Consider the following 25,521-nt stretch of genomic DNA (forward strand, 5'->3'; position numbering starts at 1 on the left):
TACTGTGAACCCTAGACTATATGCTGACTAACTCCCAGAAAGTAAAAAGAAAGTCATCTGTAGAACTAACTGAGTGACTAAAGAGAAATTTAAAACCACGCAGAGTAGGTAACATATATACACAATGTGCTTTTCCCTTTTGGTAGTACTGAATGACTTTCTAACTATTTACTTGTGATTCTTTTTTCTAAATGTTCTTGCTATTGGATTTTTAGCCCTTTTCTCATTCCTCAGACAAAATAATAATATGAGTCTTTTCTAAAGAAGATGCATAATCTGAGAAAGCTTTTGGAGCGCTTTGTTTCTAAAATCTTACAACCATTGTAAAATAATAGAATTGGGAAAATCAATATTGAAAAAAATAAAAGCACTGCAAGATTGTTGGTACTTTCATTGTCTTGATTCTAGAACTTGAGAAAGCATAGAAGTGAGTATGTTGTAATAGTGTTTGTTATCTTTTTAGGTCAGGTGGAAAAACATAATCGGGAAATAGAAGAGAAATCAGCATTGATTATCCAGAAACATTGGAGAGGGTACAGGGAAAGGAAGAATTTTCGCCAACAGAGGCCATCTCTTGTGGAGTATAAAGCAGCTGTCACACTTCAAAGAGCAGTGAGTCTGATTTAGCAAAAAGAGTACTGGATCAGGAGGCAAAGACATGGGTTCAAACCTGACTTTCCTGTTTATCTGCTGTAAAGTCTTGGTCAAATCACTTAGCTTTTCTGAGCCTTAGTTTCTTAAAATGAGAACATCCTTATCACTGGCCAAAATGATTTAGACATTCAGTCCTTAGTATTTCCATAGACCCTTGTACATCATTTACCAAAATGCAGTGTTATTTGTTAATTTTTTTCTTTCTTACTTGAGCAACGAGAATCTCAAGGGTAAGGAACGAAGTCTTATTTATTGTCAGCTTCCTGCATGTGCTTGACATATGAATGAATGTCTACCCTATCTTTTTTACTCAGTTGTTATGTGGATCAGATGACCTAATTTATGGGAAAGTATTTTGTCAATTGTAAAGTCCTACGTAGGAGCAGCTTATCATATTAGATGTTTTTTAATGCACAGATAATACACTAGGTATAATTAGGTCATTATAATTCTTGAATTATAGAATGGTGTTCTTAAATGATGATCTTCCTGGGATTTATCTGGAGCATAGTAATATTTTATTACCTTGGAAAAGCATAGTACAAGGCTGTCTATTTCACTTAATGACCCGTTTTCCTAATATCTAGTTATACATAGTTAACGTTCATATTAGGATTTCAGATCATGTAGCATTTAGTTTTATAATCCCTTATTGTTAAACTTTAGGTCAATTTCAGTTTTTCACAGTGATAGATTTTGAACAGTCTCATTGATTTCTCTGATTAAGCTTTTACAAAGATTTTTTTAAACCGCTTAAAAAACAGAGTAAATACTAGGGAAATAAGAAGAGATATCTGCCGCCTCCATCTTTCTCAGGCTCTTTTGGGGATTTTAGGCCATGTGTGCAACAAACAGTCCTGCACCATCACTGAATCACACCCACATCTGCTGTTTACCCTCTGCTAAGCAATGCCATCTAAGGATTAACCCATGGACCCGTGGATATCAGTGCCTTGGGTCCTTTCTAATACCTTTACCTCATGGCTACTGCGTTGTTTTTTTTTTTTTGGCTGGGCTCCGTGGCAGCATGCAGGATCTTAGTTCCCCCACCAGGAATGGAATCTGTGTCCCCCGCAGTGGTGCAGTGGAAGCACGGAGTCTTAATTACATGTGGAAATGCTAATATTTTACATATATTGAGTTATGCTTATGTAACTCAGTACATGCAAAATATTAATTTCACCTGTTTTTACCTTTTTATTCTGCCTCCCAGAAAATTTAAAATTACATATTTGACTCACTTTATATTTCTATTAGCACTGCAGATAACCTTGATAACAAAGAAAAGGAAATAATTGTCAATTTCACAGAAGGAAGTTGGAATATCATTTCATTGAACTTATCCCTCAGGAGGAACTGGTTATTAGTGTCCTTGGCAGACAAAGGCCAGAACTGTTGTTTACCTTCTGTCCCTCACTTTGCATAAAAGAGAGGCATTGTTTCTCAGATAGATAAAAATCAAGAAAACCTTATGTAAACCTGCTAATTTCAAATTACACATCCTTACGTAAACAAGTTGGAGTTCTATGTAGTGGTATAGTATTAGAATTAAATTTGAAGAATTAGCTCTCTTTTCCTTTTTAATGTTCCAGGATTTTCTTTTCTTGCTTTTTCATCTCTTAAGCTCAAAAGGGGCCCCCAAGCACACTGGAGTACCAGGTACCCATGGGGCCAGGCGGGGCCGGTGCCATCGATCATTTAGCAGGACCCCACCCTCCCCGGCCAGCTTTAGACTCCCAGGGGAGTCTCCGAGGGAGATGGCCAGGGATGCTTAAATGGTCCTCTGCAATTTGGTGCAAGTGGCAAATGACTTTTCTTTCTGCAGAGCACTGCAATCTGCTAAGCCTCAGCATGCTCGCATTTTAGCCTTTATATGGCATCCTGCAAGGTTACCCTCAGTGCTTAGCTGGGAGCAGTCGGAAGGGGTTGGAGCATGGGTCCGCAGAAGCATTGGCTGACCTTAGTTTAAAAACCTGGATCCATTTTTACTGTTTGATGAATTTAAAGGCGGTAGACCAGGTGGATTTCCTGATCACCCACACTGAGGTTTTGAAACAGTGTATTACCTCCTGGAAGGGGGTTATCATGGCCAGCGAAGACTTCTGTGGACATGCTGGTCAGTTGAACACAGGAGACCTGCAGTGGATGACCATGGGCTGGGGCATTGTGCAGAGATGCCTTGCTCGGAGGAGTCAGTCCATGGCCTACAGCTGTGGGTTAATTTGAGGAGCTCACAGAAGATGGTGGAGCCTTGGTACCAGGAAGTGAAAAGCAGCAAAATCCCTAAACCCGTAAGGATGGTGTTACTGTTGCTGTCATTTCTGGAGAAGCCCTGGGAATCAAGTCCAAGATTTACACTTACACACCAACTTTATATTTGGACTTAAGATTGGACCAAGGAGCAAAGCATTCCCAGCCTATTCCTAAAGGGTGATCAAGCTTCATTTATACCATATCTGGAAACATGCATATTGGACCTAACACCCAACAAAAGATAGAACCTCATCACACAGCTGTGCTGGGGGAAGGTGACAGTGTCCAGGTGGATAACAAGGATCCTAAGAGAAGCCACTTTGTCCTAATTCCTGGAGAGCCATTAAGAGAACCAGTTGTTGGGCTTCCCTGGTGGTGCAGTGGTTGAGAGTCCACCTGCTGATGCAGGGGACATGGGTTTGTGCCCCGGTTCTGGCAAGATCCCACATGACGCGGAGCGGCTGTGCCCGTGAGCCGTGGCCGCTGAGCCTGCGCGTCCAGAGCCTGTTGCTCTGCAATGGGAGAGGCCACAACAGTGAGAGGCCCGCGTTCCGCAAAAAAAAAAAAAGAAAAGAAAGACAATCAGTTGTTGGGACTCCCCTGGTAGCGAGTGGTTAAGAATCCGCCTGCCAAGGCAGGGGACATGGGTTTGATCCCTGGTCCAGGAAGATCCCACATGCCATGCAGCAACAAAGCCCTTGGTGCCACAGCTACTGAGCCTGCGCTGTAGAGCCTGTGAGCCACAACTACTGAAACCCGTGTGTCTAGAGCCCGTGCTTTGCAAAAAGAGAAGCCACCGCCATGAGAAGCCTGTGCACAACTAGAGAAAGCCCGTGCACAGCAATGAAGAAGACCCAGTGCAACCAAAAATAAATTAATTAAATAAATAAATTTTAAAAGAGAGAGAGAAACAGTTCAACATGGAGAAGTGTGCTGACCCCTAAAGAATCCAAAATGTGATTCTTTCTTAACTTGAAATTTTTGTAATCTTTTGTTATTGTCAACAAGGTGCTACTAGTTTTCAAAAATGACTTAGACCCCTCATGTAAGGACACAGCCTCATATACTGCAGAGACACCAAAACTATGACAAGATTTGCCAATTTTTTTTATCAGATCAGTTCAGTTCTTGACATCAGCCAATGCTATTTAACTGACAACTACAGTAAATCTTTAAAGTTCTCATCACAAGAAAAAAAAATTCTCTAACTATGTATGGTGACAGATGTTAACTAGACTTTTTGTGACAATCATTTCCCAATATATACAAATATCGAATCATTATGTTGGACACCTGAAACTAATATAATATTGTATGTCAATTATACCTCAATTAAAAAAAATAAAGAAGGTAAAAAGAACTAAAACTACAAAAATGGTCATGATAGAACCAAACCTAAGAATGTTTTTAATAAAGAGATTGCCACTGCTGATGACAGCCTGCAATGGATGAGTGAGGTCTAATTGCATATGTTTATCTGAAGTTTGGTCTTTATAATCATACACAATCCTAAAAACCTGTTTTACAGTCCTGGAGGATCTGATGCTGGGAAAATAACCGTTTGCTATTCAGATATGCCTGAGTTTGTTTCAAATTAAGAACTACAGAAATATGCACCATTTTAGTGGTAGAAGAAAATATTCTCGTCACCCAGAACTTTCTGAATGTCTCTTTTTACTCTAGGTTCATTTTTGATGCACACAAATGAAGAGATTTCTCAGGCCATTCTTGATTTCAGAAATGTGAAAAATGGCTTTGAAAGAGCCAAAACCTGGAAGTCAAAGACTGGAAACTAGTGACAAGCACAAGGGCAGGTCTGGCTGCCTTCTAGAATTTTCCATTTGTGGCATTCACCAGTTCAGTGCATCCAGTTTCCAAAGCTGACTTTGCCAATGCTTCTAAAGAATTCCACACTAAAGCGATAAACATGGTTTTTATAGCAATGTATGTGAGATATTTCCTGGCACAAGCAAATAAACCTAATTGTTCCTTCTTAAAAAAAAAAAAAAGAAGCAGCAGCAGCTCAGAAGGAAGGTGATGTTTGCTGGCGTCTGCTCTCTAGAGCCAGAATGATAGCTAGTTCTTGCTACTTGATTATAGCAAAACAGTATCAAATATACATATCTATTAAAGACCAACAACAAAAGCACTTACTGAAACAAACCAGTTGAAAAAATAAACATTGGGAGATAAATACAATTTCAGAGAGTCCTAAAATGACAAAGAATGAGGAAAAGTGACAGAGATGTCAAGGTGGACTTTTCTGATCTAAGGGCAAAAATTCCTCTGTTCTGGAAACTTTACTCTGAGTTCCCAGAGTAGCATCATAAGCCTGGCTTCATACTAAAAGCAGGAAGTAGAGGAAAGATAGAAGGAGAAGCAAGGAAGAAAAATCAAGAAAAGGGAAGAATAGAAGAAAAGAAGAAAATATCTCAATAGGAGAATGTAAGCGCAGTTGAAGGCTCAAGTACGATAGTAAAAACAAGGGTATTAAGGCAATCTTTATACTGAATGTGAAAACCTCCAAGCCCTTTTTTCTTCTCAGGTCTCAGTGCTGTCAGCCAGGCTTGTATCCTGTAAACAGTAGGTTGAAAACATTTTCTTTAGGAAATCTGAACAGCCCAAGGAAATAGTTATACATATACTCACAATGGGGTACTCCAATGAAACAGCCCAGTTCAGTAGCCCTATAAAGAAGTACAGAATAGATAAACCCTACCCATCTGCTCAGCATTTCTAAACAGCTTTTTAGTGCCCACTCTTAAATATCAGCTGAAAGTATCACTGGACGTCTGCGGGAAGCTAAGGCCGAAACAAATAGAATAAAACTACTTGGTGGAAATAGAGATATTGCAGGGATAAGAAAACTTTTAAAATGTATTATTTTCTCCGAGAGCTAAAAGAAAATAATACATGAAACAAAAACCAAGATACTGGATAACAGGGAACAAATGGAATAAAATTTGACAGAAAAAAAAAAAAGACATAAAAAAAGGTCTAGAAAAAAAAGGTTTGGGAAATCTAGAGAGCAGGGCAAAAAGAAAACAGAACCAGTCTAGGAGGTCAAACATTTGAAACAAAGAAAAAAAAAAAAAACTGGAGGAGAAGAAATCAAATAATTTAAGATTTCTCAGAATTGAATATCATGTGGTTTAGATTAAAAAGACTGAATGTCCAATACAATGACAAAAATACACTCACATCTATTTCACATTATTGTGAAATACACTGTGGCAAAAAGTACTCCTCAACAGCATCATTGGAAGCTAAAAGATATTGGAGTAAGGCTGTCAAATGTTTGAGGGAAAATGATTTCCAACTAGAATTCTACATCCTACTAAACCATCAGTTAAAGGTAAAGATACACTAAAGACATTTTTATGCATCACAAAGTCTCTGAAACAAAGGAATAACCCAAGAAAGGACAACATGGAATCCAGGAAACACAAAGGAAAGATGAAGAGTCACCGAGATGATGGGGAATGGGAGATCTCAGGATGACAGCTATGCACCAAGCATAGGGAATAATCTATCCAGATTGGAACAAGTCAGAAAGCTCCAGAATATGTGTATCTAAGAAAATTAATTTGATAGATTGCCTGATGTGTTTTAATGTATGAACAGGGCAGAAATTGTGATAATCAGTGATAAATATATAGAAAAATAAGCACAGGAAAATAATAGAGTTATTAATTCCAGTGAAAATAAAAATATGCAAGGAAGAAAAAGTAATCATCACTACATGGTTGAAAAATGAATAGCCTTTATGTAGTCATAATAATATAAACACAACATTAACTAAAATTATGATTTAGTAATATTGGATAGTTGGAGATATAGAAAGTATGTGTGAAAGAGAGCTAAGTCCTTATCTTTCATACAAGAAAGTCAATAGATAATACCTATCACTGAAAAAAACCACAAAAATATAGATGGAGATAAACATCAGAAGAAAAACCTGAAAGAACTAAAGTTGCTGTTTTGGGGGGAGAGGTTTTTAACAATTCTCTAAAACTGACACTTTAAACAATAGTTATATCAACAAACTTTATGGAAAGCATCAAATAGTAAAATATTTTAGGTTTTGCAGGTCATACAGTTTCTTGGAACTATTCGACTCTACAGTTGTAGCCCAAAGGAAGCTGTGGACAGTATGTAAACAAATGAGCATGACTCTTGTTTCAGTAAACATTTGTAGACACTGAATTTTGAATTTCACATAATTTTCACATGTCATGAATTAATTCTTTTCCTTTTGAACTTTGTAATCATATAAAATGTAAAAAAACATTTTTCAGCTGTTCAAAAACAGGCAGCAGGCTGGATTGACCTGTGGGCCAAAATTTGCCAACCCTTGCCTTAAGCAATATGAACATATAACTTTGATGAAAATAAAAACTACAAAGAAGGGAGAAGAGTGAAAAAAAAAATTGGGCAGAATAATTTCAGATGTGTCTCCACATCTTGCCTGTTAAAAGATTTCTTACCAGGAATTCATTCTGAAGGACAGGAGAAAGCACATTCATTTACCAAGCTTTTTCTTGTATACCTTCTCCTTGATCTTTACAATCCTTTGGCTAAGTACAATTGGGATCCCTGTTTTCTGTAGACATAGAACCTATCCTATAGAGATTGAATGACTTGCCCAAAATCAAACAGTTTTATAAGGGACTAGAATTAAGACTAGAACCCAAAGCTGATTTCCTTTTTTTTTTTTCTTTATTGCCTTCTGTACAAATAATACATGAATATATCCTTGTAAAATATTAAAACACTACAGAAGAATATAACGATAAAGTTATTGTCCTCTGTCACCCCAGTCACAATCATATCTTTCTCCCCATACATAAAAGAGTTAACAGCTGTTGTCACTATCATATGTTTTTGTAGGAAGGAAATAGTTCTGTTAGGGAAGAAAAAAATCACAAATCTTTTTTTTTTTTTTTTTTTTTGTCCCAGACTCTTAAATTCCTAGCAAAGTGCCGTAAGAAAAAGAAACTATTTGTTCCTTGGCAAGAACTCAGAGAACTCACTGATGCACGCAGAGTTGAACTGAAGCAACAAGTGGATGACTATATCAGAAGACATCCAGTATGTAGGCTTTTGTGCCATGGTACCAGTGTTACATTATTGCAGTGGGTGATATTCACCAACAAATAAGTGTCTCAGCTGTATATGTACATTTATTTTTGGCATAAGGTAATGCAGTTGCTTTACCGTAGTCAATGGATTTGGGGTCTTCTTATAATTACGTGGACCATAGAGGTAAAGTCAATAGTAAATGAGACTTCACTTCAAATTAGTGGTTTTCCGTACTGCATCAGCAAGACTTCTTCACATCCTCACCAACATTTATTATTTTCACATCCTAATGAATGTGAAGTGGTATTGTGATTTGGATTTGCATTCTCTAATAATTAGTGATTTTGAACATCTTTTCATATGTTTATTGGCAATTTGTGTATCTTTTTTGGAGAAATTTCAATTCAAGTCCTTTGCCCATTTTTTAATGAGGTCGTTTGTTTTTGTGTTGTTGAGTTTTAGGAGTTCTCTGTATATTCTGGATATTAATCCCTTATCAGATGTATGATTTACAAACATTTTCTTCCATTCTGTGGGCTGCCTTTTTACTGTTGATAGTGTCGTTTGATACACAAAACTTTTTCATTTTGATGAAGTACAGTTTGTCTGGTTTTTCTTTTGTTGTCTGTGCCTTGTGTCATATTTAAGAAATCATCGCCAAATCTAATATCATGAAGCTTTTCCTCTATCTTTTCTTCTAAGGGTTTTATAGTTTTAGTCCTTATGTTTAGGTCTTTGATCTCTATTTTTTTTTAATGCACTGTGTGTGATTGTGATGCATTCTCCTGTTTAAAAAAGAAGTGCTGCTTTAGCCATACTCTAGTACAGCTGTTACTCTGTGGCTGAAAAGTAAGGTGTTAGCTGGAACAGGGCTGTATCCAAGATCCATGAACTGGAATATTTGAGAAAGCTGGGGTGTCAGAAGCTCTATCAGCTTCAAAGTTGAGATTATTTCATCCTTGTCCAAACTGATTAGGTAAGTTCCTTTTAAAGTAGCTGACTAGCTAAAAGAATATGGTCCTTTGAATGATTTTGTCCCTTGTTCTGTGAAATTAGAAGCCGTTATAACATTATGGCTTAGATAAGTTTGGGAGTGGGGATAGGACAAGAAGTTAGGTAGTCTTACCAGGTGGGGCTAGAACAAAAGGATTGGTCTTGTTACTCCTCTTCCAGGCGAGTATCTTTACCAAACCATTTGTAATTTTCACTATGATTTCTCAATCTTATCTCTTCTCCCAGAATACCATACTATGTGAGGAAGTGAGGTATAGGAGCATACCGAAAAGAATCTGGCCCACCTGCATTTTCATTTAAAGCTGCTTTTAAGAGGCTATTTAATGCTTGCTCAAGAGTACAAGGTAGATATCAACCATAACATTCAATTGATGAGAGACAGCTAACCATTCTAGAACCTCTACTAAGTGGTTAAGTGAAACATACTTTGATATATATGTGTCCTTCATGTGACACTTTTTTTGTCCTTTGTTCCCAGGGCTCTGAGGTATCAGATGTGATCAGCAGGGAGCTCCATTCCCAAGCCCAAGAACGACTGCAACACTACTTCATGGGCAGGGCTCTAGAAGAGAGAGCCCAACAGCACAGGGAGGCACTGATGGCTCGGATCAGCACCAACATCGAACAGTTGATGAGTATGTGCTCATTCCATTTTTGCTTCCTAAAAGGAACAGCCTATGTAAGATTTTGTGACATCTAGATCTTCAGAAGGAAAACACCATTTAGTGGTCTATTAGCCCATCTCCTATCCTCAGAAACTTCTCCTTCTAGATCATATCACTACACAATGATTTCAAATGATGCAGACCCCATAACCTTCTTGACTGCTTCCCTCAGCCTTGCGATCATTGATATGTGTCAACTATGAAAAGTTATTAATTATAAAGATGCTGAGCCCTACTAGCCAGATTCTGTCATATAGTATGAAAAGCTTTTTGAACATATTTTAAAAGTAGATGATGAGAATGGTTATGGTGGCACTTTAATGAAGTGTTTTCACAAAAATTAATTCATCTGCATCTCACAACCACTGGTGCATTTAATGAGAGATCCCATCCATGAAGCCAGTGTCTCAGATGGCCTCGGAAACACTTTTAGTATTTGTAGAGCAAAAAGGGCCAGGGTCCTCTCTTTAGAGCCATTACTTGCCAATTTTGTGTTTTTGAATGGATAGGTGGCTGGAACTGAGCCTCTCATCTGTAAGGATTCTGCTATTATATTAAAAGTTCCTGCTCTTTTAAATAAACCATCTAAAAAAATCTACCTCTTTCTTTTATTCTTTCCCTTTAAACACGGAAGCATGGGCTACAACTTGTGAATAGTCACATGCCATCTACAGCTGACAATAATAATAGACTCAGAGTTGGAACCTTGTTTTTGCCTGCTATTGTAGAGTTCCAACTCTGTAGTTTCCAAGTTCCTGTTTGTTTGGTACAGAACTCTTCCACTCACCTTTTTATTTTCTGTTTACTACAGAAGCACCAAGTCTGAAGGAGGCAGAAGGAAAAGAACCTGAGCTCTTCCTAAGCAGATCCAGGCCTGTGGCAGCCAAGGCCAAGCAGGCGCATCTTACCACCCTGAAGCATATACAAGCACCCTGGTGGAAGAAGCTTGGGGAAGAGGCAGGAGATGAGATTGATGTCCCAAAGGATGAACTTAGTATAGAATTAGGAACTTTATTCATTGGTGGAACCAAACCCCCTTAAGGGAGTTACCTGGAGGAATGACAAATTATATTTCTAGAGATTATATTGGTTCTGCCTCTGACATGCTAGTAGACTAGCGTTATCCTAACTCGTGGTTTTCCAGAGGTTCCTCTCCAAATGAGACTTGAAGGCAGTAAGCAGAGTTATCTTCTACCTTGATTTCAGTTCTTTCTCTTTATCCATACTTCCATCCTTGGCCACACATAAAAATTGGTATGACTTTTATTATGGAACTAAACTCAGCATTGTGTTCTATTGCATATATGAAATGTGATATTTCTGTTTTTGTTTCTGCTGTTTTCCAACTAAAGGTGTTTTCTAAATATTTTCAACAATTGTTCTGAAAAACTTGTCAGAGTTACTTCAGCTTTTCACACTTATTGATTCTTCTATTAATATAGGAAATGTGCTCTTGGCATTTATTATGGTGAGGAAAAGAAGTGGTCATTTGAAAGACATTTGACTATTTTCTACCAAACAGTGTTTGAACTCAATTTGTATCTTGTTATTTCTAAAAGGAACTACATTAAAAAGTCCTCCTAGGATTCAGTGCAAGAAAAATTTCTCCTGATAAAATTGCATTCTTTCTATTAAACTAAGAGAACTATATAATACACTATTTGCATTTTGATTTGTCTGTTAGGAATTTCAGAGCTAAAACAATGCTTACTTTCTGTTATGATTCTCAATACCTACATGATTATTTGGTTCCAATCTAATAATTTCTGATTTTCCTGTTTATCTTTAACTGTGTTTTAATACCAGAAGCCACCTCTATGTTTGTGCTAATATGGAATTTAAGTTAAAATCAATTAAATCATTGACTCCATATCATAAGGAACCTGGAGTGTGCTTTTTCTATAAATGAGTAGGAAAACCAGTATTTCTGGATGGGAAGACCAAATACTATAATGTTGTTCATCCCACCAAAGTTAGTTTAGTAAAATTCTAGTCAAGATTCTAATGTAATTGTTATTCATAATTGAAAATGAATAAAATTCATTTGTAAGAATAAGCAGATGAGAGTTCTGATTTCACTTAGAATGTAAAAAGCTCCATGAGAATGTTTCTTCTATCTTAACAAAAAAAATGCCAGGTAATCTATAAAAATCATTTTTCTTGAGCCTATCAGATAGTTGAGGCCTCAAGATAACCAAGTAAATTGATGGGACTCAGTATCTGTGAAATAAACCATTTCATCTTTTTTTTTTTTTTTTTGGCTGCATTGGGTCTTCATTGCTCCACGTGGGCTTTCTCTAGTTGTGGCGAGCGGGGGCTACTGTTCGTTGCGGTGCATGGACTTCTCATTTCAGTGGCTTCTCTTGTTGCGGAGCATGGGCTCTAGGCGTGCAGGCTTCAGTAGTTGTGGCATGCGGGCTCAGCAGTTGTGGCACACGGGCTTTGTTGCTCCACCATATGTGGGATCTTCCAGGACCAGGGCTCGAACCCATGTCCCTTTCATTGGCAGGCGGATTCTTAACTACTGCACCACCAGGGAAGTCCCCCATTTCATCTTTAGTAGAGCACAAGAGTCAAAGGTGGCTGGATAGGAAGAAATCAACTAAAATGTTAACAAATTCTTAGGAGTCCTAGGTGGTGCAGTGGATAAGGCTGCGCTTCCAGTGCAGGGGGCCCGGGTTCGATCCCTGGTCAGGGAACTTTATCCCACATGCATGCCGCAACTAAGAGCTTGCATGCCACAACTAAGGAGCCCACGTGCTGCAACTAAGGAGCTGGCTAGCCACAACTAAGGAGCCCTCCTGCCACAACTAAGACCTGGTGCAACCAAATAAATAAATACATGTATTAAAAGCAAAACAAAAAAGACATTCTTAAAGGCCAAGTGTGGGTAGCATGTCAGTTTAGAATATCTAGGGACTTCCAAAGGAGAAGTTAGACCTTTACCAAACACAAACAAGAAAGTTTGGGAGCAGGGCAGGAGACCTGAAGAGATGCCTTTAGTGGCACAGGCAAACATGAAGTGATAGGCTGCTATTGGGTGGCATGCCCAAAGACTCACCTGCTTTCCCAAACCCTTCTCTTAAAAGTCTTAAGCTGCTAGAGCAGGGGCAGCAAGCCCTCTTACCTCCAAGGCTCAGAGAAAATTCCATTGCGCTTAAGGAGGGAACAGAAACAAAACCTAGCTGTCCGTGTATGTGCGGGGGGTGGCGTGGGGGGTAGCGAACAGTCTAGCCCCAGATACAAGTAGAGATCCAGAGTTGCTGAGGGCGGGATAGAAATAAAAACCCTCTCTCCTGGGAGGGAGGCAGGAAATGATTTTGGGCCCAGAAATCCTACACCAATACAGAGCAGATGTCTGTTAATGCTAATGATTACTACTGAACTTTAATGATTAAATATTGAAGACTTTATTCATCTTATAACAAAGTTTGTACCCTTTAACCAGCATCTCCCCATTTCCCCCACCTAGCCCCTGGGAACTACCATTCTACCTTATGTTTCTGAGTTTGACCTTTTTTTTAGATTCCACATAACAAGTGAGGTCATACAGTTTTTCTCTGTCTGGCTTATTTCACTTAGCACAATATCCTCCAGGCTCATCCTTGTCACAAATGCAGGATTTCCTTTCTTCTCATGACCAAATATTATTATATGTTTATATTTTCTGACATCTTCTGTATCTATTCATCCATTAACACTTAGATTGTTTTCATATGTTGAAGATTGTGAATAATGCTGCAATGATGTCTCTGAGATACTGATTTCATTTCCTGCAGGTATATACCCTGAAGGGGGCTTGCTGGATTACATGGTAGTTCTGTTTTCGGGTTTTTTTTTTTTTTTTTTTAGGAACCTCTATACTCTTCCATCATGGCTGTACCAGTTTACACTCCAACCAACAGTGTACAAGGGTTTCCTTTTCTCCAATTCTTGCCAACACTTGTTATCTCTTGTTTTTTTTTTTTAATAAAAGACATCTTAACAGGTGTGAGGTGATATCTCATTGTGGTTTTGATTTGCATTTCCCTGATGATTAGTGATGCTGAGTACCTTTTCATGTACTTTTTGGCCGTGTGTGATATAATATTATCCACTGTAGTTAATGCAAACTCCAAAGTTGAGGTCATAGTCCCCAACAAAATTCCCTCATAAATTCAGATATACCCAGACTGCCCACACTTCTGACCAACTTACCACAAATTTGGGGGTTCCCACAAACCTATCAGGTTTGATAATTCTCTAGGATAAACCAGAGAACTCAGGAAACATTATACTTATGACTAGTTTTGCTGTAATGATACAAATAAGGTTTAGCCAAGTAAAGAACACTTAGGGCAAGGTCTTGGAGGATCCCAAACATGGAGCTTCCATGCCTTCTCCGCATGGAATCAGGATGCATCACCGTCTTGGCACACTGATGTGCTCACCAACCAGGAAGTTCAAATGACCCTTAATGTTCAGAGTTTTTCCTGGAGTTTCATTACATAGGCATGATTAATTGTACCACTGGCCCTGTGACAGAAAGCAATCTCCAGCCCCTGACACCTCTCCAGTGTTTAGAAGGTCAGGCTGATATCATGTGGCTCGAAGCCTCAAAACTCTAATCCTTTTGAGCCCACCACAAAGAATAAAGACACTCCTATCGCTCAGGAAATTCCAAGGGTTTAGAAGCCCCATCCCAGGAACTCGAGGCAAAGCACAAATTCTTTACTATACAACCACCCCACATTAACTGTCTGATATAAAGAGAGATGTACCCATATCTGGGCATAAGCAGTATCTACCTTAGTCTTTTCTGTTCTATACATGTATGATGTTCAGTCAAAAATTGAGACACACAAAAAAGCTGGGGAAAAAAACCTTTTGTCGAGAGATAACAAACCCAGATTCAGAGATGACTCAGATATTGGAACTCACAAAATACCTTAATAACTGTGATTAATAAAAGACAAAATGTAAAAGTAAACAACATGCAAAAACAAATGGGGAATTTCACAGAGATGGAAGCTTTTAAAATAGATTAGTGGAAATGCTAGCAAAAGCACAATATCAGAGGTTAAGTTCATTAGCAGTTCTTTGACAAGCTCATTAGCAGACTAGAATAAAGAATAGGTAAATTTGCCAATACATCAATAGAAATTTTCCAAAGAGAAACACCAAGAGAAAAGAAAAAAATGAGGGGTGGGGAAGTAAGGAGAATAGAGCCTCCAAGAGCTAGGAGACAATATCAAACAATATGACATGCAAGTAATTGAAGTCCCAGAAGTAGAAGAAAGAGAAATGAGGTAGAAATAGATGAAGTAAAAATGGCCAAGGATTTTTGGCCAGATTCAAGAATCCCAGAGAACCTCAAGCAGGATAAAAAACAATTATGTTACAACTGTAAAAACACACCTAAATACATCATAGTCACATTGCTTCAAATCAAAGATAAATAGAAAATCATGAGAGCATTTGTTCCTTATACCAAGGAACAAATGTAAGAGTTTCAATAGACTTCTCATCAGAAACTATACAAGTCTGAAGACAATGGAAATGACATCTTTAGAATGCTAATAGAAAAAACTTATCAACCCAGAATTCCATATACAGCAATAATATCTTTCAAAAAATTAAGGCAAAGATTTTTTCCAGAAAAAGCTGGTCATAAAGGAAAAACTAAAGATTTTTTAGAAGAAGGAACAGGATACAAGATAGAGATTAGATCTACACAAAGAAAAAAAGTGAGGGAAATTGTAAAAATTAAGTAAATATAAAAGATTTTTTCTTATTTTTAATCAATTTAGAAGTTAATTTACTGTCAAAGATAGAGAATCTCAAAAGCAGCAAGAGAAGTGACTTGTCACATACAAGGGATCCTCAATAAAATAGCAGCAGATTTGTTATCAGAAATGTTGGAGGCCAGAAAGCAGTGGGCCAATATATTCAATGTGCTAAGAGAAAAAACCTGTCAAACAAGAATCCCAGGCTTCCCTGGTGGCACAGTGGTTGAGAGTCCGCCTGCCGATGCAGGGGACACGGGTTCGTGCCCTGGTCCGGGAAGATCCCACATGCCGTGGAGCGGCTGGGCCTGTGAGCCATGGCCGCTGAGCCTGCGCGTCCGGAGCCTGCGCGTCCGGAGCCTGTGCTCCGCAATGGGAGAGGCCACAACAGTGAGAGGCCCACGTACCATTAAAAAAAAAAAAAAAAAAATCCCATATCTAACAAAACTGTATTTCAAGAGTGTGAGAGAAATTAAGACATTCATGGATTAACAAAAACTGAGGAAGTTGATTATCACTACACCTGCCCGGCAAGAAATGTTTAAGAGTCCCGCAGGGTGCAATGAAAGGACATTAGACAGTCAAAGCTGGTATGAAGAAATAAATATCTCGATAAAGGAATCTGGGTGATGGCAGGCATCTGATTGAAGACAACAGCATCTGAGAAAATAGACACCCTACCATTTGGATGATTCAGTGAACATACCATGGATTCATGGCTGTGGTTTTTCCATAGACTCTTAATCACTTCCTATTTAGGACTGTTGCGAAATAATTCATATAAGTAATGGGCATACGTAAAGTCTCAAAGGATGACAGAAAAGCTCTACATTTAAAATAAGACCTGGGAACAAAAGCATTTATAGGACTTACTCTCATAGGTCACATTTACATTTAAAATAAAAGCAACCATATGGAAATATTAGGCCAGTTTGTTTTTAAATGTCTATTTCTGACTTCTGAATGTATTTACTTGAGTTTGTAAATGTCTCAAAGAAATGAGGAAAACATGATGTTCTCAAAGGCCTACTTCTTCTTTGCCAAAGTGTCAAGAACATTCATGGTAACAAAACTATATCTACACAGCCACTCTAACACACTCATACGAATTAAAGGGCTTAAAAGTTATACTTCCAGAAAAACATATTTCCTATTTCTTAATAAAATTTTAAACATTCTACTTTACTTCTTCAGTGGGTTTTTTGAAGAGAGGTTCTACAGTTTCTTGGTCAGCAAATAGAGGAATTGAAGAGCTTGTGTTCTGTAGGCAAACGTTAACTGATAAATATCTAATGTCTGTAAGACTAAAAAATGTTTGGAGAGTTGTACATCTGCATGTTGTAGTTGGGTTAATGAGTTTCAAGTTATATAACATAAGCAACATAATTTTTTAAAAATTAAAGTCAACCTTTTCCCTCAAAGAGTCTACAGTATAAAACAATGATTTTCAATGTATCCTTATGGATCCCTGTAGGGGGTTGTCCTGAGACCCCTTCACTTACTGAAGAGTCAAAACTATTTTCATCATAATACTAAGATGTTATTTGCCTTTTACACTGTGTCAATATTTGCAATGATAGTACAAAAGCAATGGTGGTGAAACTGCTGGCACAAATCAAGGCAGAGGCACCCGACTGTTAGCAGTAACCATTGCATTCTTCATAGCCAGGCATTCACAGTATTGAAAACAAAAGATGACCTTCACTTAAGAATGTTCTTGATAAAGGAGTTAAAATTAATTTTATTAAACTTCAACTTTACATATTAATATGAACTCACATTTGAATACATACCAATATTACTTAGTTAAAAGGTATTATTAAAAATAAAATTACAAAAAAATTAAAAAAATAAAATTACATAAACTGACAGTTCAATAAATTGTATATGAAAGTATTATATTACTGTATCCCTATATGGGAAATACCGTGTGTGTGTGTGTGTGTGTGTGTGTGTGTGTGTGTGTGTTTCTCAACATTTCTGCACATTCAGTGATGATACATTAGTACTTTGAAGTCAGACATGGTGGGTGTGCCTATACCACAGAAATCAGTAAATGGTACATGTCTAAAATTTTACTGCTGAAGAAACATTTACCCCAGTTGTTAAACATTTACCAGCACATCACTGGATATAATCTACCTAAACAAAAGTTCAGTGGGATCTGTGATGGTTAGTTTTATGTGTCAACTTGACTAGGCTAAGGGATGCCAAGACAGATGGTAAAACATTATTTCTGGGTGTGTCTGTGTTTCTGGAAGAGATTAGCATTTGAATCAATAGCCTGAGTAAAGAAAATCTGCCCTCACCAATGTGGGCATGCATCATCCAATCTGTTGAGGGCCCAAATAGAACAAAAAAGGTGAAAGAAGAGTGAATTCTTATTGTCTCTTTCTGAGCTAGGATGTCAGATATAGTAGCTTCTGGTTTTCAGGCCCTTCAGACTCTGGGACTTACACCAGCAGTCCCCCAGTTCTCAAGACTTTGGCCTGAGACTGGGAGTTACACCACTGACTCCCCTAGTATTCAGGCCTTTGGACTGGGACTAAATTATACCACTGGCTTTCCTGGTTCTCCAGCTTGCAGAAGGCAGATTGTGGGACTTATCCTCCTTAACCAGTGAGCCAATTTCTATACTAAATCTCTTCTTATATATAACTATATATCTGTAAAAAAGATGTATTTGTTCTGTTTTTTCCAGAGAATGCTAATACAGAGTCATCATTAATTTAAGTATATTAGGTGGTCCTGAAACTCAAAAGTTTAAGAACTCCTGATCTAAGATAATCTTGCAGCACTAGTCTTTAACAGTTTGTCCCTTACCTAGTCTATCTGAGAATGTAAGGATATGCTATTCATAGACCCTTCATCAAATCATCCCACCTTGCCTCTTTTCAGGACCCTAACTATACTACTCCTACTCCTAATCCTACTCCTACTCCTTCTCCTACAACTGCTGCTGTTGTGTTTAATTGCAACTCTTGCAATAAATAGTTGACATTTATTGTGTGATATGTGCCTGACTCTGCTAAGTATTTTATGATCATTATTTCATTTATTTCTTACAAGAACCCTACAAGATAGGAACATTTATAATTTTCATTCTATAGATGTGAAAACTGAAGCTGTGAGACATTAACTAACTTGCCCAAGTTTAAATCCAGGTCTATACAACTCTAAAATGAACCATTGATTCATTTCAATTAATCATCTATTCATTCACTCACTCTTTTTGTACTTGAGATTTATGTAGGTATTTAATTGGTTGCGTGAAAATGCCCATCTGCTTTATAGAACATCTCTTGAGGGCTGGGATGGTGCCCTATAATTTTTTTTAGTCCCTCAACTATTATTTATGCACTTTGAGGTGCTCAATTAATAATTGTTGAAGACTGAGTTCTCAGTGTTTGACAAAGTGTCTATTACATCAGAGATTTTAAACTCTAAGATACTATTCATTCAATGAATACCTATAAGCATCTATGATGTAAAAGATGCTGTGCTAGATGCAGAAGGCACATACAGTCTCTGCTAATGAAGCTTATGTTCCAATAGAAGAGATAAACATTAAACAAGTAAATGATTTAAACTGTGATGACTATTATTTTGCAGGAAATGATGTGTATATGAGAGTCACTAACTTAGTCTGGGAGATGACCAGAAGAAGCCCCTCAAACAAATGAACTAAAGAATGAACTGAGTGAATTACAGAAATTTAGATGAAATGAAATGGCAGAGGATTATGTCCCAGATGAAGGAACAAGGTAAAACCCCAGAAAAACAACTAAATGAAGTGGAGATTTAGTTGTCTCTTTCTGGCAACCGTCCAGAAAAAGAGTTCAGAATAATGATAGTGAAGATGATCCAGGGTCTCAGAAAAAGAATGGAGGCAAAGATTGAGAAGATGCAAGAAATGTTTAACAAACATCTAGAAGAACTAAAGAACAAACAGAGATTAACAATACAATAACTGAAATGAAAAATACACTAAAAGGAATCAATAGCAGAATAAATAAGGCAGAAGAATGGATAAGTGACCTGGAAGACAGAATAGTGGAAATCACTGCTGTGGAATAGAATAAAGGAAAAAGAATGAAAAGAAATGAAGACAGCCTAAGAGACCTCTGGGACAACATTAAATAAACCAACATTCACATTATAGGGGTCCCAGAAGGAAAAGAGAGAGAGAAAGGACTTGAGAAAATATTTGAAGAGATAATAGCTGAAAACTTCCCTAACATGGGAAAGGAAACAGTCAACCAAGTTCAGGAAGGGCAGAGAGTCCCATGGAGGATAAACCCAAGGAGGAACACACCGAGACACATAGTAAAAAAATTGACAAAAATTGAAGACAAAGGAAAAAATATTAAAAGCAACAAGGGAAATATGACAAATAACATACAAGGGAATCCCCATAAGATTATCAGCTGATTTCTCAGCAGAAACTCTGCAAGCCAGAAGGGAGTGGCAAGGAAATATTTAAAGTGATGAAACGGAAGAATCTACAACCAAGAATACTCTACCCAGCAAATCTCTCATTCAGATTTGATGGAGAAATCTAAAGCTTTACAGACAAGCAAAAGCTAAGAGACTTCAGCACCACCAGACCAGCTTTGCAGCAAATGCTAAAGGAACTCCTCTAGGTGGGAAAGAGACTAGCAACTAAAAAACAACCTTGTACATATATACACTGTTATAGCAAAACCTCATGGGAACAGCAAACCCAAAAATTACAATAGATACACACATGAAAAAGAAAAAGCAACCCAAACACAACACTACAGATGTTCATCAGACTACAGAAGAGAACGAAAGAGGAAGGGAAGAAAAAAGACCTACAAAAACAAACACAAAACAATTAAGAAAATGGCCATAGGAATACATATATCGATAATTACCTTAAATGTAAATGGATTAAATGCACCAACCAAAAGACATAGACTGGCTGAGTGGACACAAAAGCAAGACCCATGTATATGCTGTCTAACACAGACCCACCTCAGACCTAGGGACACATACAGGCTGAAAGTGAGGGGATGGAAGAAGGTATTCCACACAAATGGAAATCAAAAGAAAGCTGGAGTAGCAATACTCATATAAGACAAAATAGACTTTAAAATAAAGACTGTTATAAAAAACAAAAAGGACACTACATAATGATCAAGGGATCAATCCAAGAAGAAGACATAACGATTATAAATATATATGTACTCAACATAGGAGCACCTAAATATATAAGGCAGATACTAACAGCCATAAAGGGAGAAATCGACAGTAACACAATAATAGTGGGGCACTTGAAGAAGCCATTTTCATCAAGGGAAAGATTATCCAGACAGAAAATCAATAAGGAAACACAGGCCTTAGGTGACACATTAGACCAGATGGACTTAATTGATAGAACATTCCATCCCAAAGCAGCAGAATACATATTCTTCTTAAGTGCACACGGAACATTCTCCAGGATTGACCATATGCTGGGCCACAAGACAAACCTTAAATTTAAGAAAACTGAAATCATATTAAGCATTTCTTCTGATCACAACACTATGAGATTACAAATAAACTACAAGAAAAAAAAACTATAAAAAACACAAACACATGGAGGCTAAACAATATGCTACTAAACATCCAATGGATCACTGAAGAAATTAAAAAATACCTAGAGACAAATGAAAATGAAAGCACAATGATCCAAAACTTATGGGATGCAGCAAAAGCAGTTCTAAGAGGGATGTTTATATCAATAAAATCTTACCTCAGGAAACAAGAAAAATCTCAAATAAACAACATAAGCTTACACCTAAAGAAACTAGGGAAAAAAGAAGAACAAACCCCAAAGTTAGTAGAAGGAAAGAAATCATAATGATCAGAGCAGAAATAAATGAAATAGAGACAAAGAAAACAATAGCAAAGATCAATGAAATTAAAAGCTGGTTCTTTGAAAAGACAAACAAAATTGATAAACATTTAGCCAGAATCATCAAGAAAAAAAGGGCAAGGACTCAAATCGATAAAATTAGAAATGGAAAAGGAGAAGTCACAACTGACACCACAGAAATACAAAGGATCATAAAAGACTACTACAAGCAACTATATGCCAATAAAATGACAACCTGAAAGAAATGGACAAATTCTTAGAAAGGTACAGTCTCCCAAGACTGAAGCTGGAAGAAATAGAAAAGATGAACAGACTAATCACAAGCACTGAAATTGAAACTGTGATTAAAAAACTCCCAACAAACAAAAGTCCAGGACCTGATGGCTTCAGAGGCAAATTCTATCAAACATTTAGAGAAGAGATAACACCTATCCTTCTCACACTCCTCCAAAATATAGCAGAGGGAGGAACACTCCCAAACTCATTCTATGAGGCCACCATCACCCTGAAACCAAAACCAGACAAAGATACCACAAAAAAAGAAAGTTACAGGCCAATACCACTGATGAACACAGACGCAAAAAAAGACACTGATGAAGGAAATCAAAGAAGACACAAACAGATGGAAAAATATACCATGTTCTTAGATTGGAAGAATCAATATTGTCAAAATGAGTATACTACCCAAGGCAATCTACAGATTCAATGCAATTCCTATCAAAATACCAATGGCATTTTTCACAGAAGTAGAACAAAAAATCATAAAATTTGTATGGAGACACAAAAGACCCCGAATAGCCAAAGCAAACTTGATAAAGAAAAACGGAGCTGGAGGAACCAGACTCCCTGACCTCAGACTATACTACAAAGCTATAGTCGTCAAAACAGTATGGTACTGGCACAAAAATAGAAAATATAGATCAATGGAACAGGATAGAAAGCCCAGAAATAAACCCACACACCTATGGTCAATTAATCTATGACAATGGAGGCAAGATTACACAATGGTGGAAAGACAGTCTCTTCAACAAATGGAGCTGGGAAAACTGGACAGCTACACTAAAAAAATGAAATTAGATAATTCTTTAACACTGTGCACAAAAATAAGCTCAAAATGGATTAAATATCTAAATGTGAGACGAGACACTATAAAACTCCTAGAGGAAAACATAGGCAGAACACTCTCTGACATAAATCACAGCAATATTTTTTTCAATTTGTCCCCCAGAAAAATGGAAATAAAAACAAAAATAAACAAATGGGACATAATTAAACTCAAAAGCTTTTGCACAGCAAAGGAAACCATAAACAAAATGACAAGACAATCCACAGAGTGGGAGAAAATACTTGCAAATGATGTGACGGCCAAGGGATTAGACTCCAAAATTTACAAACAGTTCATGAGGCTTAATATCCTCAAAACAAACAACCCAATCAAAAAATGGGCAGAAGACCTAAATAGACATTTCTCCAAAGAAGACATACAGATGGCCAAGAGGCACATGAAAAGATGTTCAACATCATTAATTATTAGAGAAATGCAATAACTATGATTTATCACCTCACACCAGTCAAAATGGCTATCATCAAAAAATCCACAAACAGTAAATGCTGGAGAGGATTTGGAGAGAAGGGACCCCTCCTACACTGCTGGTGGGAATGTAAATTGGTACAGCCGCTTTGGAGAACAGTATGGAGAACAGTTCATTAAAAAACTAAAAACAGAGCTACCATATGACCCTGCAATCCCACTCCTGGGCATATATCCAGAGAAAAACATGGTCCAAAAGGATACATGCACCCCAATGTTCATTGCAGCACTGTTTACAATAGCCAAGACATGGAAGCAACCTAAATGTCCACTGACAGAGGAGAGGATAAAGAGGATGTGGTACATATATACAATGGAATATTACTCAGCCATTAAAAAGAATGAAATAATGCCATCTGCAGCAACATGGATGGATCTAGAGATTGTCATACTGAGTGAAGTCAGATAAAGAAAGAGAACTATCATATGATATCCCTTATATGTGGAACCTAAAACGGTATGATACAAGTGAACTTATTTGGAAAATAGAAACAGACTCACCAACCTACAGAACAACTTACGGTTACCAGGTGGAAGGGTGGGGGGAAGGCATAGCTAGGGAGTTTGGGATCGACATGTACACATTGCTATATTTTAAATGGATAACAAACAAGGACCTACTGTATAGCACAGGGAACTCTGCTCAATGTTATGTGGCAGCCTGGATGGGAGGGGAGTTTGGGGGAGAATGTATACATGTATATGTATGGCTGAGTTGCTTCACTGTGACATGAAACTATCACAATATTGTTAATTGGCTATACTCCAATATAAAATTAAAAATTTTTAAATATAGAAAATAAAATATAAAATGGATAGAAAAAATAATTTTATGATTAAAAAAAAAGAATGAATTAAGCAGCTAAAGGAGTAGAAGGGGAGTGTTCCATGAAGAGGGAATGAAAAAATAGTATATCTATTCAACCAATATATTATGAAGAAGGCACTTGGTAACTATTTGTTGAGTGCAGATTTGGCTAGCACACATGGAAAAGTGGTCTTGCCCTCCCATTAAGAGACCCAAGCAATTTTAAGTGCTTTGAATTCTCATGTAATACACTCAAAAAAAAATATAATAGGCAGAAAAGAAAGATTAAAAAAATAAATCAAGTTAAAGTAATAAATATGGAATGAATAAATTGGCTTCATAGGATGCCCATATGACATAGAGAAGACAAGAGAGTTGAGGGACTTTCTTGGTGATCCAGTGGTTAAGACACCATCCTTCCAATGCAGGGGGCCCGGGCTCAGTTCCTGGTCAGAGAACTAGATCCCGCATGCCACAACTAAAAGATCCTGCATGCTGCAACTAAAGATCTCGCACACCACAACGAAGATCCTGCATGCTGCAACTAAGACATGGCGTAGCCAAATAAATAAATAAATATATAAGTATTACCAAAAAAAGAGAGAGCAAGTTGAGGCAAGGTCCTAGATGGCTGTCTCTAGAATGTGCAACCCTCAGCACTACACAGGCATAAAGAAGTCATGTATCTTAATGGAAAAGAGTCTCCAAGGGAGCAGAGACTCAACACCTGTGTCCCTATAGGAGTCCTAAAAGGTGTCTTATTACTGGGTCTATATATTATGCAGCCAAATCTTCCACTCATATTAATCAGCCTGTATTTCTTGTGCCTGTCAGCCTAATTAAAATGTGTGTAAGGCAAGGAAATTAGAAGGTTGGTAATCTTGAGGGCTGAGAAGAATGAAGCAGGAGAAAAAGGCTAGGGCTGCACTTCCTTCAGAGATCAGAAGAGAGACTGTTAACTGCTGGTTATACAAAACCTATTAATATCTTAGTTTTGACTCTAGGTTGAATACACCTTCCTAAACAGCATGCGCAGAACTCTAAAGTAATAAATGCAGAAAATCTCTTAATTGTTAAAGAAATCTTCTAATAAAGATCAAGGCGAGTTCATTGAGCAGGACACACCTAGGACAATTTAGAGATGTTTAGGAGGTCTACAGACTTTCTCACAATATCTGCTCTACATGCAAATTTATTAGTTATATCAGCAGTAGTGGGGTAACTTTGTTAATCTTTTTGACATTCTAAACTAGGAATATTGATGAGGGTTGGCTTTAGTGATACAGTCCTTGAAAGTCTCTATGAAGCATATCAGAGATGCCAATTTGATATGTAACTTGAGTTCTAGTGACATCTTTGTGCTAGTATATTAATCATTAAATATAGTCGTATCCTGAGGGACTTTTATAGTACTTGGGAGTTCTCCAAAAAAGGGGCCTACCACATCCCCTCAGATACATGATAAGAACATTCTTCAAATTGATGGGCTAGAGAAGTCTCCATCACAAAGCCTGCTTAAAGGCCCGAGATTTATTCTTAGATCCCAGATAAAAAATAAGCCACATAAAGTGCCTGACACATGGTCTGTGCTTAGTAAGTATTTGTTGAATCAATGCTGAATAAGAGCTGTATGGTTACATCTCCTAGGAATTTTCTTCTCTTTGATTTCAGGTTCCTTGTGCCCTTGGCTCTAGGCACCTCAGGATGAGAAGGTCACCACTGCTCCCCATGTGACTTCCTCATATATTGTAAATGCTCAGTAACAATTCATATAGAAATAGTAACTGAGTTCTTGTGGCATAAATGTT

The 25,521-nt window shown here is 37.5% G+C and overlaps 1 protein-coding gene and 1 pseudogene across 2 annotated transcripts in view; both read left to right on the forward strand.

The window, feature by feature from the left end:
• Positions 1–11,057, forward strand: part of IQCB1 (IQ motif containing B1) — a 40,408-nt gene extending 29,351 nt beyond the window's left edge. The window contains exons 10-13 of one of the 2 annotated variants that reach the window (XM_007450503.1): positions 464–612; positions 7,867–7,998; positions 9,482–9,638; positions 10,480–11,057. In XM_007450503.1, coding sequence (XP_007450565.1) covers positions 464–612; positions 7,867–7,998; positions 9,482–9,638; positions 10,480–10,709 — 668 coding nt within the window. In that variant the 3' untranslated portion in view covers positions 10,710–11,057. The remainder of the gene's footprint in view (positions 1–463; positions 613–7,866; positions 7,999–9,481; positions 9,639–10,479) is intronic. The other variant, XM_007450502.1, reaches the window with a different exon arrangement.
• On the forward strand, positions 2,430–4,703 carry LOC103075808 (pirin-like; annotated as a pseudogene).
• Positions 11,058–25,521: the final 14,464 nt, after the last annotated feature.

This window comes from Lipotes vexillifer, unplaced genomic scaffold (assembly GCF_000442215.2).
Source record: "Lipotes vexillifer unplaced genomic scaffold, Lipotes_vexillifer_v1.1 scaffold1106, whole genome shotgun sequence".
In the NCBI taxonomy this organism is placed as follows: Eukaryota; Metazoa; Chordata; class Mammalia; order Artiodactyla; family Lipotidae; genus Lipotes; species Lipotes vexillifer.